The sequence below is a fragment of the Brienomyrus brachyistius genome, chromosome 7 (assembly GCF_023856365.1).
Source record: "Brienomyrus brachyistius isolate T26 chromosome 7, BBRACH_0.4, whole genome shotgun sequence".
NCBI classification, from domain to species: Eukaryota; Metazoa; Chordata; class Actinopteri; order Osteoglossiformes; family Mormyridae; genus Brienomyrus; species Brienomyrus brachyistius.
The window spans coordinates 19,890,112-19,907,665 of NC_064539.1; the positions used below are offsets into that span (position 1 = coordinate 19,890,112).

At 45.2% G+C, this 17,554-nt stretch overlaps 1 protein-coding gene across 7 annotated transcripts in view; it reads right to left on the reverse strand.

Annotated features, from left to right (window-relative positions):
* Nucleotides 1–13,357, reverse strand: part of LOC125746370 (B-cell receptor CD22-like) — a 39,467-nt gene extending 26,110 nt beyond the window's left edge. For 5 of the 7 annotated variants that reach the window (XR_007398956.1, XR_007398957.1, XM_049020294.1 and 2 more), the window contains exon 1: nucleotides 13,252–13,357. Coding sequence is in view for 5 of the 7 variants with exons in the window: in XM_049020294.1 (XP_048876251.1) it covers nucleotides 13,252–13,306 (55 nt within the window). In the remaining 2 variants the exon portion in view is untranslated. Of the gene's footprint in view, nucleotides 1–5,435; nucleotides 6,465–6,551; nucleotides 6,621–6,653; nucleotides 6,745–6,845; nucleotides 6,937–7,088; nucleotides 7,347–7,739; nucleotides 8,088–8,184; nucleotides 8,443–12,596; nucleotides 12,960–13,251 lie in introns of those variants that run through there. The other 2 variants (XM_049020288.1, XM_049020295.1) reach the window with 2 other exon arrangements.
* Between the last annotated feature and the right edge of the window lie 4,197 nt (nucleotides 13,358–17,554).

A 17,554-nucleotide genomic window follows, 5' to 3' on the forward strand; every position in this document is an offset into this window, starting at 1 on the left:
TCTCCTTTTCTAGCACCCCCGACCGGCAGGGTGGTATGCACAGTATTGTTTGAGATCAGTGCCCAAACTCTCTATTGTACTATACATCCCCCCTTTTGACACATGATCCTTCCCATGTGTCAGCTTAGCATAACGAGGAAGCAGGTATTCAGATAGACACGGTTTGTTGTTGGGTCCACATCACACCCCACCTCTCACTTCACACCCCGCTCTGTTCCACAGCTGCTTCTCCTTTTGTGTTACTCTGGACTGAAGTGTCTGCAAATCTGAAACCACAGGGTTAGTTTTGCAGCTATTATCTGTACACACCATCGTGTGTCTGGGTGGCCGTGCTGAGTCTGCCTTGGCTGCCGCGTTTGCGGCTGCATTACCTTTGGAAACAAAATCAGTAGCATTAGCGTAGCTTCATGTTTATGTATTTCTGTTTTTTTTTTGGTAAAAGAATAGGTTGCAAAAAATCACATCAGTTGGAGGTGCACAACTTGTTTATCTGTAAATGTGAGGAAACCTCTGCGCTTCCACTGGGCCCCAAAATCGTGTGTCACTCCAAAGCAATACTGGCTGTCTGGGTAAATCATTGAGGCCACCGCTTCTGCTGCTCGAGCAGAATAATGTCTTGGGAGAAATCCAGACTACAAAGTTTTATGCAGGGAGACAACTGCAAATCTGACCTAGCTGGGTCCTGTTTTTGGGAGTCATCTACAGCCAGTTCCATATCAGGATTGTCCATTGGATGGCGCCACTAAGAGAAGGTCATCTACATGCTGTGAGAGTGCCGTGACTGGTGAGAGCTACAGAGAGCTCATGCTGTGTTTAAGAACTTTGTTAGAAATTGTCAGTGATTCACAGTTTCCCTGATACAGTCTGGTATACGTATAAGATTTGCCCTCAAACTGGAATGCGCACCAGTACTGACTGTCTGAGTATATCGGTATGCTGAAAACACATTTGCCAGATCAGTTACAGAAAAATGAGTATTATTGGGTGGAATTTGAGATAATATTGTATTGGGACGTTCGAGGGTCTTGGTTCTACTGCAGCATTTACTGCTTGCAGGTCTTGTACAAAATGTCATGATTCTGGTTGCCCTGGGCTGGTGCGTTTTTTAACCGGAAAGTTGGGCGCTATTACTCCCGCTTTTAATAATGACTGGAACACAGGCCTGATTCCCTCTATTGCCCATGTTGACTCAATCTCCCCCAGCCTCCGCATGATCGCCATGCGATGGACAGTCTTTTGCCCAAAGCGCTTTTTGCTCAAGGTACCTGGTGCCAGAGCGCTTCGCTGGATTGCTGAATAAAGGAGATCAGATTGCTCACCAACCATCAGGTGCAGAGTGTTTATTCTAAGTGGCTTAACTAGAGCTATTAGAGAGGCTCATTTTAATACTGTTTGCTGCTAAGTGCCTTTGACACAGACAGACAATACTTTGCCTTCATGGCAAATATTCTCTAAGTAAACATAAAATCTTCCACTATGTCAAAATATATTATTCCTGCTACACTGCTTGTCTGAAATCAGCCAGTCATACCAGTGCCCAAACAGATTAACACCACCAGTCGGAATGATTACAGACCAGTGGCACTTACACACATTTATTGCAAAGTGCTTTGAACGACAGGTTTTAAGGCATGTTAGATCCATCCCCCTCAGCTCACTGGATAAGCACCAAGATGCCAACTAGGGATGTACATCTCCATCACTGAGGAAATGTGATATGTATCTTGATGCGCTGCCAACAATCTGATACATAAAGACACATATAAAGCAACTACTAATGTGATACAGTACAACTCACCCCTATTGCGATGCGATTCAACATAATTTGATTCAATTCAACGTGATTCGATCCGATGTAAAAGAATGCAATGCTATAGTCTTATTCGATTTCTTTGGTTCTTCTTACGTTTGCAGTATAACGTTATAGCGTAAACGCAATTCATGAAAATCGTGCACTTAGCGCCAGGTTTTCCATCACAAGCAGGCTGAGATCAATCCCTGGTTGCTAGCGTGCAAAACATTACAAATGACCAATAACAGAAAAATTTGTGTTCATGTCTGTGATTATGCACTGATCCTGTGCGCTACAGCGTTGTTTTTTTGGTCTTAGTAATCCAGTTCTGATGTGATTTGTGTGTTATGTGAAGGTTCAAATAATATTTAGATGCCATTTACTGAAAAATTGCATTAGCTCTGGTTGATCTTACATTCATTTGGTCTATTTGAGTTAACACGAGGAGCCAGCTGCCTAATCAGAGAGCACCTATGACAGGGACTCGTAAGTCAGCACTTCCTGGTTGTCTGGTAGAAGTGCCTGAGTCTAGTGACTTTGCACTTTTCACCAACCGATGTTCACACATCGTCAAACCCCAGTGTGCTGCTGTCTTCGCATACATCTCCTTCTGTTTCTGGAGAGCCAAATGATGCACAACACGATGAGATTAGACGAGATGGGTCACGTATCAAAATATAAACTTGAAATCACAGACTCGGGCCAGACATGGTTAAAGTGCAAGCAGGCGAGCAAAAGGGGTTGAATGGCAGAAATTCTTACAACAAGGATCAAGCTATTTCAGCTTCACAGTGAGAAACTACAAAAATGTACCTTAGATGTAAGATATCATCCACTCACCACAAAGGTGGACCTGGTGTTTAGCGTCAAATGAACTGCCTTGTCCCCCTGCCAGAGAGAAGCAGCTGGTGCATGAATGATGTTTCATTTGTGCCATGGGGCTGAGCAAGGACACAACGCGGCAGACCTCAGGACAGTAGACGCTGACATGCTCATTCTTGCCATTTATCACTTTCAGCAGCTGAAACTTTCTGAGCTCTGGGTCGGACTTGGATCAGGAAAGATGCTCAGATCACACACACACACACACACACACACACACACACACACACACACAGAAGCGACCAAAATTAGAGAACAAGAAATGTTTTTGTGATATACAAAGTTACAGCTTATCCAAATTCAAAGTTATTCTAACATGAATAGATGTCAGGTAACCAAGGACAGGAAGACAAGTATCCAGAGGTGCAAACCAGCGCTAGGTTTATTGGCGCTAGCCAGGCAAAAGCACAGGTGGGGATTGGCAAAAGGCGAGGTCCAGGGAGGGGCAGAGAAGTCGGTAGCCGGGAAGTCAGTCCTACAGAAAAGCACGAGACGAGACCACGGGAGCGGGAACGAGACGTCCCGGGCTCGGCTGGGAAGACGGGTCAGGATCGGGAGTGAGTCTGGAGAAGGAAAGGGAGGCAGGTAAGGAGTGAACACAAGGTAAACGGAGCAGGCGGGGAATAAAAGGGAGACGATAGACAAGATAACGCTCAGCAAGGCTAGAGAACATCTGCTCAATACTTCGCGCTGTGCTGGTGTGACTTGGCTGTATTTGTACTTCCGTTCATTACACCTTAACCTCGCACACCCGGTGGTTCCCGCCTGTGTGGGCGTGACAATAGATGCATGTAAATCATATTTAATCAGTGAAAGCTGATGCCATATTCCAAAATAAATGGTTTAAACAAGAGATTTGAAGATGGCATGCGACGAAAATTAGAGAACGGTTATTTATTTATTTATTTATTTTGTAGAAGCCTGCAGATCAATTCTGTCAACTTTTTTTGATAGCTACAACTTTCAGGACTTAATAGGAAGCATAGAGGCCCTTGCTGTCAATGGCAGTGCCTATATGGAATAGTCTGAACAGATTCAAGAAAATCTTCTTAGGCAACTGTTGAGTCCAACTTAAGACAATGATTTGAAATTAAATAAATGACATTTTACCTTGCAAATCACCCAGAAACACAAAAATAAACTCATAACTGTATTTTGTTGACAGAAAAATCTGCAAACTATATCATTATATAATATAACACATCAATTTAATATTGGCAGGAGCAGACATATGATGTGTTATTTTTCCAGTAGCGGTCGCATATAATTTTGTGCAAAGTGGCCGCTAGAGGTCAACCTCAACAAGGTTTTGAAAACTTTGCATCCATGCCTGACGCCAGGCTAAATTTGAATGACTTCGAAACAAGTGCACAGTGTCATTTAATATAAAATATTCCGTGATGTAACCTACTTATTTAACTACTGACTAGGCCCTTTCACTAACATGCCTTTTCACAAGTTTCTGTAGTGCAAACAAAAAAAAGATTCTGACAAAAGATAAAACAAAACCAGGTCTAGACCTAATCTTAACCAGACATTCGATCCTGTTCTGTCTGCAGGTGCACATTTATAACACCTCAAACATTTTGACAATTTAAGGATGCCCAGGATTAACAATGATCAGCAGTGCAATGTGCTGTAACTACTGCCCACAGACGTGTGTGCTTTTCACTTTCAGCAGGTAGGAGACTCAGCAGTGAGCAGAAAGCAGTGATTCTGCTTCTATATGGACAATAAAAAATAAAAACAATGTTCCACAAACAGGTTTTTATAACAGCTTTCAAATGTAAAAAGAAAAAGGTAAATTAGTATTGGCATTCAGAGGCTGATGTAAACACCGGTCTCCTTGTCAAATTTAAACCAAATGTCCTACTTAAAGCTCTTTCTTCAACAATATCAGTTGATCCACGTGATCAGGGTAAGCAAACTGTGCTGTAAGTATGTCACCAGGTGTGTTCAACACTCTTTCAGAGGATACACTTGCTGCTGGGATGGACAGGTGGATGTTTGCCAAGGCTGAAAGCAGTGGAAGATCAGGGACTAGCTTGCGGTTTGGTTGGTGTAGCTGGGCCTGCGTCTCACGTAGCTCTGACACCCTGACACCTTAGTGTGCGCGCGATGCGTCCATCTCTACACCAACTCCACACACTGTCATGTTTTTTTGCGTTATCCATGACCAACACTGGGATACTGTCTTTGATATTTAACGTGTGCAACTGTTCTGCAGGAAAACTGCTAGATCATTCCCCTTGTGAACCTCACTGAACACTCTGACTGTGGTGTGTCGTCCCAATGTAGTGTGTTGTTACCGTGACACACGAGTCAGTGGCACAAGACCGTCCAGCCATCAGATGTCATTGCAGCTCATTAGGCATTGCTCAGATGTCAGGCATTGCTCAATGACTCAGCTCTCATTTTATCATACAGAATAGGCATTTGTGTCTCGGCGAATAGCTTCCTGAACTTGGGTCCTTCTATCGCAAGACGTACAATCCAAGTAAGCTACACAGGCGAAGAAATATTAATTCAGAAATTAAGTAATGCATAATAAAGTGAAATGACACGGGGAATAAGTACTGAAATTTATTTAATACTTAGTAGAAAAGTAGAACACAGCATGCACAGCTGGGAATAGGCCAAAAATGCAATCCCTGGGAAATGTTTCATAATATTTCATGTGCTGCAATATCAGTGGTTTCATAGTTGGTTTATTCCTTCTATTATCATACATTTTTTTGGTACCAGCAGGACGTGTGTGTGAGGGGGGGGGGGGCGGGGGGTGAGTATGTGTGGAATGTTGAATTTCTGTTTTAAGGAACCGCACAGGGAATTTCATTGTACACAAGTATTGTAAAAAGTATTCTATTCTATTCTATTGTATTCTATTCTATTCTATTCTATTCTATTCTATTCTATTCTATTTGGAAGCAGAGCCTGTGGGGTATTCACAGAGGCTTCAGGGGACCAAAGGGTAGCTGATGAGAACTGGACACAGTCAGAACTGATATAGACAAATTGGTTCTCAACATTTTTTGCACCTTGACACAAGTTTTCCATTTCCGCCTCGTGACCCTGTCAGAACTTGCCGCAACCCAGGGGCTGACAATCACTATTTATATCTTACGCTTTAAACGTCACCCGACGTAAAGGCCAGAAAACCTACATGACTGAATTATAGGAAAAGATACACTTAAAGATGCAATAATAAAATTAATGTTTTATAGTAAACAGCATTTTTAGAACATAGCATATTAATATCAAGTCAACATCTTAATAAAGATGAAGGTAACCTGGTACTGTATAAAGGAAAGCCAGCATCCATCCATCCATCCATTTTCTAAACCGCTTATCCTACTGGGGCGCGGGGGGTCCGGAGCCTATCCCGGAAGCAATGGGCACGAGGCTGGGAAGAACCCAGGATGGAGCACCAACCGACCGCAGGACACATTCATACCCGATTAGCACACACATAAACAGCTACGGGCAGTTTGAGAGCTCCAATCAACCTCAGCATGTTTTTGGCCTATGGGGGGAAACACAGAGCACCCAGAAGGAGGGAAGAGAAAATGTAGCCACAGATACTGAGAGTGTAACACCAATAAAAACCTGAACACACATATATTTTTTGACCAAAGTTGTTTCTCTTCCATCAGCTCTGTTATTGTGCTGTTTCTTGGATATTTATGTTTCCATAAACGCTTTCTTGAATATTTACATTTTCATAGTCTGGGACCTCACAGGATTCCTCAGAATATCTGTTGCTGGTTCTATTCTTCCCTTTAGAAGAGTCCTAAAGTGGAAAACAAAAATTAATAAAGCACAAAACCACATTTACATAGATATACATTTAGATGAAAGCTGTACAGATTAGACTTGCCATGCAATTGGCATAAACAGCTGAATCCGCCTGTTCTTCTGAATCGCTGTACAGGTCCTTGTCTTCTCTCTGAACATTCAAATGATTTAAAGTTATTATAACCTGCTGCATCATGTGACTAAGAAATAATCAGAAACCAGGTCATACTTTCTTGGTTCCTTCTTCGGTTTTGTCCACATTGACTGAATTTCTCCTGTAATAGAGACACAATAAATACTTAGCAGCACAGTTTAATTTTAAATGTAAAGAAATTAAGGAATGTAGTGACACAGGTCTTTAAAGACAATACATCACCTTTTCATGAAGATGATAATCACAACAGCTCCAATTAACACAAACAATAATATTCCCACAGCAGTAATTAAAATAATTGTATTAAAATGACCTGTAAACAGAGAAAACAAGGAAAACGTTGCTTGGCTCAATCAGAATCACAAATGCTAAGCTGTCAGATACACACTGTAGCCATAAAATGGCATATACATACTTTTTGCAGCCAAATTTAAATAATTCCTTTATTAAAGTTGATAAACTTACTTTCAACATTGATATTCACTTCATTAGATACAATCTCCTTTCTGCCATTTATAGCACATGAATATTTTCCTGTGTGATGATAGGATATGGGACTGAAGTGGAGTGTGGACTGTGTTTCTGGGAGCGTCTGGTTGTCCTTAAACCAGGTGAATTCTGATTGGCTGAGAGAGCAGCTGTCTGTGTCACATGTCAGCTTAACAGAATCTCCATCCCTCATTATTCCATTTACCCTGGATGAGGTCATCACCACCTTCAGATCTAAAATTATATAATATGAGAAAGAAGAAATAACCGGAAATTTCCCCAGTAGTATGTAAGGATTTTCTGACACAGGCTGAAAACAATATGGCAAAGAGCAGAAACCCTGTCACTAAAAGTCAAGCATTTTTCCAGAACACATGTGATACTTTGCTGTGTAGTTAGATTCTCACTGCTGTAATTTGCTTTCTGTCCCATATACTTCTGTTGGTATTGAAATTCTCCTTTTCTTTGACAAGCATAACATAAATCATACAATATTATATGTTATTTAGAACATAATATGTATTTCATATAGAACATAAATACTCTGTAATTTCGTTACATTTTGCCAGAATGACCTGAAATTTGAGGTAAAGACTCACCAGCAGTAAGGTGAAGGTAAAGACTCACCAGCAACTTGAAGAGTCACTCCAGGTCCACCACACTTCTCACACCCGTTCGTTACGAATCTGAATCTATACTCTCCAGCATCCGTCTTTCTAATGTTCTTTATCTGCAATGTACAGTTCCTCACGTTGTTCCCCAAGAGTTCTGCTCTGCCTGTGTACTCAGCACTGATGTCTGCATTATTACTGTGATAGACATATGGTTTCCCAGTACAGTCCACATCATTCCGACTCCACATGCTGGATTTCACTTTGTATGGCTCTGGATACTCATATTCACACTGAATGAACACAGTCGATCCTCTCAATGCACACAGGTTTCTCTCTGTGTAACGCACAGTCCATGCACCATCTATAATCCACAGAGAACATGAAGCAATGGTTTATTCATCTTGCTTTGGTAAAATCTTGACTTTAAGCTTATTACACAAAAGTATTGACCTACTAACCTTCAACAGACAAATTCACTGCTTCAGACACAGTCTGTCTGTTGCCTTTTATTCCACAGGAGTAGTTTGCAGAGTGATATTTGCAGACAGGACTGAAGTGAAGTGTGGACTGTGTTTCTGGGAGCTGCTGGTTGTCCTTAAACCAGGTGAATTCTGATTGGCTGAGAGAGCAGCTGTCTGTGCCACATGTCAGATTCACAGAGTCTCCTTCACTGACTCCTTTACCCTCTTTCTGTGGGGTCATCGCCACCTTTAATTCTGAAGGACAACATTTACCTATCAGATTTACAGAAAGTCATCCATAATCTTTTCATTTATTTTTGAAGTAATGGTTTATTCATCTCGGTTTTGATAAAGTTTTGACTTTAAGCTCATTGGAAAAAATGCAAGGCTTTACGGGAGGTGTTTCTCGTAAAAAAGAAAATGAAAATTACACTGATTAAAGTTGCAAAGTCGCACGTGGATTAAGCTAGCTACTTCTTAGCAACTTCCGATTCACGTCCTGCTAGTTTCAATGTTAATGCCAATAACATGTATTTGCATTTTGTGGACTTGAACATAAAAAGCAGGGCTCTGTTTTTATGATGTAACGCAAAGCGGAGAGCGCAAATTGGAACAAATATTTCGCTATTTCCCTTATTATTAAAAAATCAATTTTCTGAAAAATATTTAGTCGGTATTGTCACGACCACTAGCGAGCAGAGCGGTGATCGTGCGGATCGGCAGGCAGGAACGGGCAGACAAGCCGAAATCAGGGCAAACAAGGGGTTTATTTGAGCACGAACATCGACCAACATCAATGACGGACAACGGGAACAGGTCAGACCAGGACTTAAATGCACAGAGACTAATCAAAGTAAACGGACACAGCTGGGTAAGATCAGGAACGAACACGTGGGTAAGCAGGGGGGCGTGGCACACACGAGGAGCGGACGGGCCGGGCATCACAGAACCCCCCCCCAAAGGCGCGGTTCACCAGGCGCGCCCAGGAGGAGGCGACCAGGACCTGAAAAACAAAACCCAAAACCATCAACGAGGGACCGGGAACAAGACGGACAGAACAGGCACAAAGACAGGAAATGGGAGAGGACCTGACACAGGACGGGGAACGCGGACAGACAGACCAGGAAAGGGGACACAGAGGGAACAGAGGGAACAAACGGGCCAGGAGTGAAAGGAGGGAACACAGGAGCACGAGGAGCAGAGACGGGAGGAACAAAGCGAGGGGGAGCAGAGACAGGCGGGACAAAGGCAGGGGCGTAGGGAGACAAGGAGGGGGAATCAAAGGGAGCCCGAGGGAGATCTAGCGGGCGATGGGAGGCGGCTGGAGGGGCCGCAGGCGGCCGGGAGGCCGGAGCCGGAGGGGACCGTGAAGGGGCCGAGAAGACAGGGCGAGGGACCCGCGGAGGGGCCAGGGAGGGAGCAGGAGGGAGCACCAGGGAAGGGGATGAGGGAACCGGAGGGGCCCCTGGCGAGGGCAAGGCGAGGGGGGGAGCTGCCGCAGGAGCGGGTGGACCCGCAGGTGACAGAGGAGCCGCCGTCGGGGAGCCCGCTGGCGACCGATCAGGCACCGGAGGGGGGAGCGAGGCCGGGCGACGAGGCCGCTGAGGGGGACCGGCTGGTGACGTCCGACCCGGAGGGCCAGGACCCGCAGGCGCCCCCCGAGCCCCAGCGCAGGCGATGGAGGGCGAGCCAGGGGGCAGGGCGGGAGGGACCCTAGCCCGGCGTCTGTGTCCCCTCCCCTTATGGGACACTGACAGCTCGCCGGGGTGAGGGCACCAAAGTCACCAGCAGGGTCCCCGAGGGGTCCCACTCAAGCTCCTCCACCTCCGAAGAGGGAGGAGCTTCGGTGGAGTCCTCAGGGACCACCTTGGGAACTAGGGCCGAAGGGATTGGAGGGGGATCGGGAACTGGAGTCACAAAGGAAAGGGAATCAGGAACGGGGCCAGGGACTGGAGCTGCAGGCTGCTGCAGCGGGGGCGCCTGCCCAGGAGCTGCAGGCTGCAGCAGTGGGACGCCTGCCCGGAGGCTGCAGGCGGGGAGGGCGCCTCGGGAGCTGCTGCAGGCGGAGGGGGCGCCTCGGGAGCTGCTGCAGGCGGAGGGGGCGCCTCGGGAGCTGCTGCAGGCGGAGGGGGCGCCTCGGGAGCTGCAGTAGGTAAAGGAAGCAGCTGCGCAGGCAGCGGGTGCGGCTGCGCAGGCGGCAGCGGGGGCGGCTGCGCGGGGGCGGGATCCGCTGGCGGCGGCGGCTGCACGGAAGTAGGGTCCGCTGACGGCGGTGGCTGCACGGGAGCGGGATCCGCGGGCGGCGGCGGCTGCACGGGAGCGGGATCCGCGGGCGGCGGCGGCTGCACGGGAGCGGGATCCGCGGGCGGCGGCAGCTGCACGGGAGCGGGATCCGCGGGCGGCGGCGGCTGCACGGGAGCGGGATCCGCGGGTGTCCGGAGCTGGAGAAGCCTCTGTAAGCCCTCCGCGAGGGCTTCAAGGGCCGCCGGCTCAGAGGCGGTGTTAAATGCCTCAAAGTCCTTCTGGAGCTGGGCCAGGTGTTGCTCTACCTCTGGGTCTCTAGGCGTCGGGAAGCTGTCCGACACCCTCCAGTATAACCCATGGAGGGCGAAGAACTGGTGAGCGAGCCGCTCTCTTTCCTCTAACAGAGGCGAGGGAAAGATGGACACGGCCCCCTTTGAGAAGTGGGGCACACGCGGGATCGCGTCTCTACCTACGCGGACACCTCCCCAATTATCCAGTCTTTCGGGGCGGTACTGGTGCCTTTCGAGGGGCGGCTGCTGGTCCCCGGGGAACGGTGCAACACCCGGGATTAGGACGAGCTCCTCCTCCTCATCGCTACGATCCCAGAGTCGGGTCAGGAAACTGGCTCCAAAACGGAGTGGTTCTGACTCCGGGCTTAGGACGGGTTCCCTCTCTTCACCCTCGCTAGGGAGCCAAGGGCTTGAGAGAGGGAGCAGGCACCCAGACTGATGGACTCCTTAGGAGTCCTCCTCCTCCCTTGCTTCCTCTTCCTTTTTAGGTCCGTCATTCTGTCACGACCACTAGCGAGCAGAGCGGTGATCGTGCGGGTCGGCAGGCAGGAACGGGCAGACAAACCGAAATCAGGGCAAACAAGGGGTTTATTTGGACACGGAGCACGAACATCGACCAACATCAATGACGGACAACGGGAACAGGTCAGACCAGGACTTAAATGCACAGAGACTAATCAAAGTAAACGGGCACAGCTGGGTAAGATCAGGAACGAACACGTGGGTAAGCAGGGGGGCGTGGCACACACGAGGAGCGGACGGGCCGGGCATCACAGGTACCAGTATCAGTTAGTGAGGGAACGAAGGCCGATCCTCTTCAAAGTGAGTAAGTTGGCAACTTAATGTCCCGTTAGATTTGGGAAGAACAGTTTTGAGGCAGAACAAAGTGATATCTGATACTGCATCACACAGCATTTTCTAATTAACATATGCTAGATGAGGTTAATTATCCTTATGAGCCCTTACTAGCCAGATGGCATTGTATTTAACATAAGCTAGGGGGTAACTTTACCATATATGTTAGGCAAGAACGCAGCATGATACGTTCCTATCATAGAGCTGTGTCTTGAAACAATTTTTCTCTTTGTCATGCAATATTAGCATCCATCCATCCATCCATCCATCCATGCATTTTCCAAACCGCTTATCCTACTGGGTCGCGGGGGGTCCGGAGCCTATCCCGGAACATGCCCTCCCTTGTCCTTCCCCCCCGGTCCCTGGAAATGTTAATGGAATAAAACCGGTGGCAAAAAGGTTGAGGACCACTGGTCTACTGTACGCTAAAAACAATGTTTATTACTGCCACACGCCCCTTTCTCAGAACTATTTATATATGTGCTGATGTCAGCAGCAAAAATATTTTACCCCTCGACTGACAACAACTACAACATTACTGGAACATATGACTCAAATATCCCAGGCGACTCTGACCACATTAATGTATGAGGCGCCATGGGTCAAGTGATCATTTTCATGCACAAAATTTTGTGCCACCAAGAGCATCATCCATCCATCCATCCATTTTCCAAACCGCTTATCCTACTGGGTCGCGGGGGGTCCGGAGCCTATCCCGGAAGCAATGGGCACGAGGCAGGCAACAACCCAGGATGGGGGGCCAGCCCATCGCAGGGCACACTCACACACCATTCACTCTCACATGCACACCTACGGGCAAATTAGCCTCAGCATATTTTTGGATTGTGGGGGGAAACCGGAGTGCCCAGAAGAAACCCCATGACGACATGGAGAGATATTGTTATATATAATTTTTAAATAATAAAGATAACTTTAGTTCTTAGTTTTTTACTGAACATTTTTTGTTCTGTTTCATTTTAGTATTAGCTAAAAATTATAGAAGTTTTTACCAAGACTTACCATCAACTTTAAGGGTCATTCCAGGTACTCCACTCCATTTTCCTGCAGTTTCATTGGTCATGTATCTAAATATATACAGACCAGCATCTTTCTTTGTAATGTTCTTTATCTGTAATGTGCAGTTCTTCTCTTTGTTCCCTAAATATTCTGCTCTGTCTCTGTACTCAGCACTAATGCCTGTATTACTGCTGTGAGAGACATATTGCTTTTTAACACACATCTGATCATCAAAACACCACATGACTGTCTCTAATCTTAATGAAGTTGGATATTTATATGAACAGGGAATGACCACAGTGGATCCTCTGATGGCACAGAGTGGATTTCCTGAATACTCTACACCCCATTCGCTACCCAGGGCCCCTGGAAAAAATATCGAAAAAGGCAACGTTATATAAAACTAAATTTTAAAAGGTTGTTTAAGAGCAACGCTGACATGAACAGATGTGAATTATCTGCAAGTTGCAGTGTTTCCTTTGGGGAGATGATCACTTTTTTCTCAAAAAAATATTCATTTGAAGTTAAATATTTTAAGGCTGAGGCCCATAATACTACTGGAATAACATTGATTAGATTGTAGTTACATTGCGGAAACTTTAACAAATTGAATCTAAACAAAAGATGCTATCACACGCTGAGCTGTGACTTTTCTTACCTGGTAAAAAGACAACAGCTAGTATCCAGAAATTCAGAGCGTACTGAAGTCCCATCTCTGCTGATCTCCTTTCTGACACACTGTCTGTTCAGGGACTGTAGAACTAATATGTACGAACCAATCCCCCCCCCCCCCAGAACTATTTATGTTCATGTTAGGTTGGGTTTCTTATTTCCTGTTTCATTCTACAGATCACCAACGTCTATTTCTTCCTTTGTTAACATTCTTTCTGCTATTAAATGTCTCACAAATGCAATCTGATAAATGCAATCAAACATTCCCAAATATAGGACAAAATGTTTTTAGTCATCATAACCTGTGCGGGAAGCAATAGGTAACACCTACAGAAATGTAGTTCTATAATTTCAGTAACATTTTACTTGATGGGGCACAAATACATAGTAATTACTCATTTACTACTGAAGTACAAATTATGAACAAATGATGAGTAGATATATTTTGGGCCTTTTGTAAGGCAGATAAGTAAACACTAAATTTAACCAGCTCATGGTTTGCCAAGAAATACCAGTTGTCATATTTTCTTAATTTTTTTTCTTTTTTTTTTTTCTTCAAATCAGTCCAGTTACCTCATACCCTAAATATCCATGTTCGTTCAGAATGCTTGGCCTTGAAAACCTACCCACCAGGCTCCCCTGTACCTTGTGGACTTCATTAAGAAGAAGAAACCTAAACCAAAATTAACAACCGTAAAGTGATAGTTAAGTTCCTTTTGAAGTGGGCCTGTTTGGGGTTCTAATGCCCAGTCAGTGTACTTCCTGTAGTAGATCTGGCTCAGATACTCTCTCTGTTTGAAGGAGCAGAGATACACTGCAGAGCACAAGCACACAGCTGTTACGTTTGATGTGATTGTATATGAAGTCATATCTCTATTGATCTCCAAATAGCTGGTCATTTTAACGGGACAGCATTTTCCAAAACCACTAGACCACTTGTGGAACACGCAGAGCTAATAATAATGACAATGACGATAATGGATAATGGTTTCTTTTCACTTCCCCTACCCTGCTTTCTGTGAGAGCAAGCCTGGCCGTGAAGCACCTGCCAGGGAGCGAATAATCAGCTGAAGTGTGAATCTATACACCCAAACAGACTGCAACTGCAGTCATCAATTAAAATTAACAATATTTATGTTTATCCTCGATAAATCACTGTTACTGTAATAAGTTTAGCGTGCCCAGAAGTATATATACTGAGCGCTACACTTAAAACGGGTCCACTGGTAACTGTTGTGACCACCGTTTTATAAATTAGCTGGGGAGGTTCAGACACATAAGACGGAGGTATAAAGAGGGAATGTCCTTTATTAAAAAATATATCCGAGGGCTACAGTACAACCCTTCCTACGAAACAGACCCGGGCAATAGAAGGCAACACCTCCCACACGTGAAGAGCAAAGCATGCAATCACACCCGACACAATGTACAATCTGCAGCTTACTAAGTGAGGAAATAAGCTCCACACTCCTTGTTTCCTGCTACCGACCTCAGCTAAAACAACGACACTCATTCATGCACACATGCATGCCAAAGGTTAAGGGGACGGTGACTCCCCCGGAGTGAGGCAATACCAGCCTCCCCTTCCTCCTCCAGAGACGGGGGAAGGTCTGTGCCGTGGTGCTTCCCCACAGTCACAGCTCACAGCGCCAAACACACACCGGGGCTCCCTATGAACACCACAAAACTAACATCCCTCCATCCTCCATATGCAACTCATCAGTAATCATATATCAGATACTCTCCAAGCCCCTCACTGCGTTACTTTATAGCCGGTTGGACGTCGTAAAACAGACCAGGCACAGTCCACACTCTGACATGTAGTTAGATGTGGGGCTGTGTGTTTACTGTTATATGTTTCTGATCACGCACGTAACAGTGTTAGCATAATTAATAACTAGTTGCCACCAGGTTGCAGTGCCAAGCATATTAGCAATATCATGCACCCATATATTTTTGGCTAATTTCAGCAAAGTTACCGATGCAACAGATCCAATATTATTTAGCTTATCTCTACATGCTTGGGCAGGTTTGATGTCGATTTTTTTATAAGCTATCTCGGTCTCTGCGCAAACACGGCTTACACCGCATAATTAAGCTGTTGCCTTTTTGCACTTGAAGCCGCAGTGATCTTATAAATATGACCAGAGGTTCACTTCATTTTACTGGAGTCCAGCTTCAGCAGAATCAGACAGGATGCCGCTTTCAGCTGCGGTTGCACCTCTGCTGCCTGACGTGTCCCTTAATTTACGTCTTTGCGTGTTTTTTCTCATTCCATCGTTAACTGGAGTCGTTTCCGACCTGTGATTTGTTTTCCTTGCTTTTTTTTTTTTTTACATTTTTTTTTACTCTGAACCGGATATAAAATAAGTAAAATTAAAATGACAGATTTTAAAAGCTACTAAAGTACACAAAAAATGACTCAATCACAGTAATGCAGATAAAATGTCATTTTATTAAGTATTTTAAATATTTTAAATACATAATATAATCTCTCAGAGTATTTTGTTACAAATGGCATCTGAATTTTATTTCCATCCAGCAAAGCACAAATCATAAAATGCTCAGAAGTAAATAAATATGCATTTTAAATACAATTAATTGAAATACTGCCTGTTACGGTCTGTGTTTGTGGCTGCACCTTTTCTAGGTTCCATGCTTCAGGGCCTGCCGGTCTGAGAAGATGCCAGCATTCTGCCCGCTGAGACACCTCCCGTGCCTCGCTTTGGACCTGGTCATCACCAGAATGAAAGGACTATTTGCCTGCAGTTTGTGGAGGGTTTTGTGTGTGTAGGAGGGTTTGTTGCTGTGCTGTACGTGTGATATTTTTGTGATAAAGTTGATTTTTTTTACTATAATTCTGTATGTACCTTTCTTCTTTCTGTTTGTCTGAAAAAAAAGCTTTCTGGCTTTTTGGCTGGTAAGGGAGTTGGAGTACTGTCTGTATTTTCGTTTGTTGGTGTAGGTTTTACGCCCCTAGTTACTCATCTGATTTGTTTGTTGTTTTGGCCTGAGCCACTCCTGACACCCACATTGGTGTTTCTGCATAAAGTGTTAAATACGCTTTGAACTGTAGCGCTTTGCACTTCTGCTTATTTGTGTCCCCTTATTGCCTTGTGTCCCTCTTTCCCACGTCTGATCCGTCCCAAACCTAGGGGTGTGACACTGCCCATCTCTGCCCACGAAGCAATGCTCAGAACACACGGCTGGCCACTTGACAGTGCTGTGCTTCAAGTTCTTTCGATCTGACGGCTTTTAGCCAGGCCTTCTGTCGCCTTAGCAGTAGTTCTTTGGTTTGTTTGCTTTGATATTTTTTAATGAACCAAAGGTATACAAAAACGTAGCTTTGAGATTTTTCTTGGTGCTTGTTACTACTTGTTCCCCGGTAAAATGCCTCATTTTTATTTATGCATGCTTTGGACAATGATATGAGCTTAATACAACCTGTCACTACTATGTAGTTACCTTCCACCTCTGCTCGAGAGGTTCTTCCTCCGTTTGTGATGCTTTGCTTCAGTGTGTCTTGTAGCAGAGTGAGATAGTAAGATGCTCCACTGTATTTGAACACAATACTAATATCAAGTATTGTATTAAGTATTTCATCTGTCATGTTATGATAAGAGGTGCAAGGGCTGATTTAAAGCCAGATCAAACAGACTGAAAAACAGTATTAATCTCAGGGCTGTGGTCTCCATCATACCCTTCGTGCAGACCAGTGAAAAATAACTGTAGGAACACACATTTAGGACCATACCACATACACATAAACAGGCCTTTAATAAATCTGCACTAAAAGCATTTTTTTATGCTGCTGCTAGATTCTTGTGCTGTTATCACTTCCTTTTTTTTTTTTTGTAGTGAAAGAAGGAGTTTGTCATAGTGTTTCGGCAATAATTATATCTGCGGTGGAGAGGGTGTAGATGAGTATGAAGAGGGGGCGGCTGTTGTTCCTGTGTGACATGATTTTGATGTCCCGCGGCATGGCTGGGGCGTGCTCTTCGCAGCTTGTAGTGTCGCCGGCAGCGAAGATTGTCGAGTATGAGAGTTGTTGGACTGCTAGGAGGCGAAGCCTGGTTGCTTCCCTTAGATATCGAGGGGGGGGGGGGGGGGGGGGGGGGCGGGGAGCAGCACCTGCCGTCAGCCTCTGCTCTTTTGTTTTGGGCTTCGGTATAACGTTCGATGTGTCACATCAGCCGGACTTTCAAAGCTGACTGGGAGAAACCAAGTTAGACTCCACTGGGGGGGAGGGGGGGGGTTCTCCTCTTTACACTATTAAACGGACGTTTTAC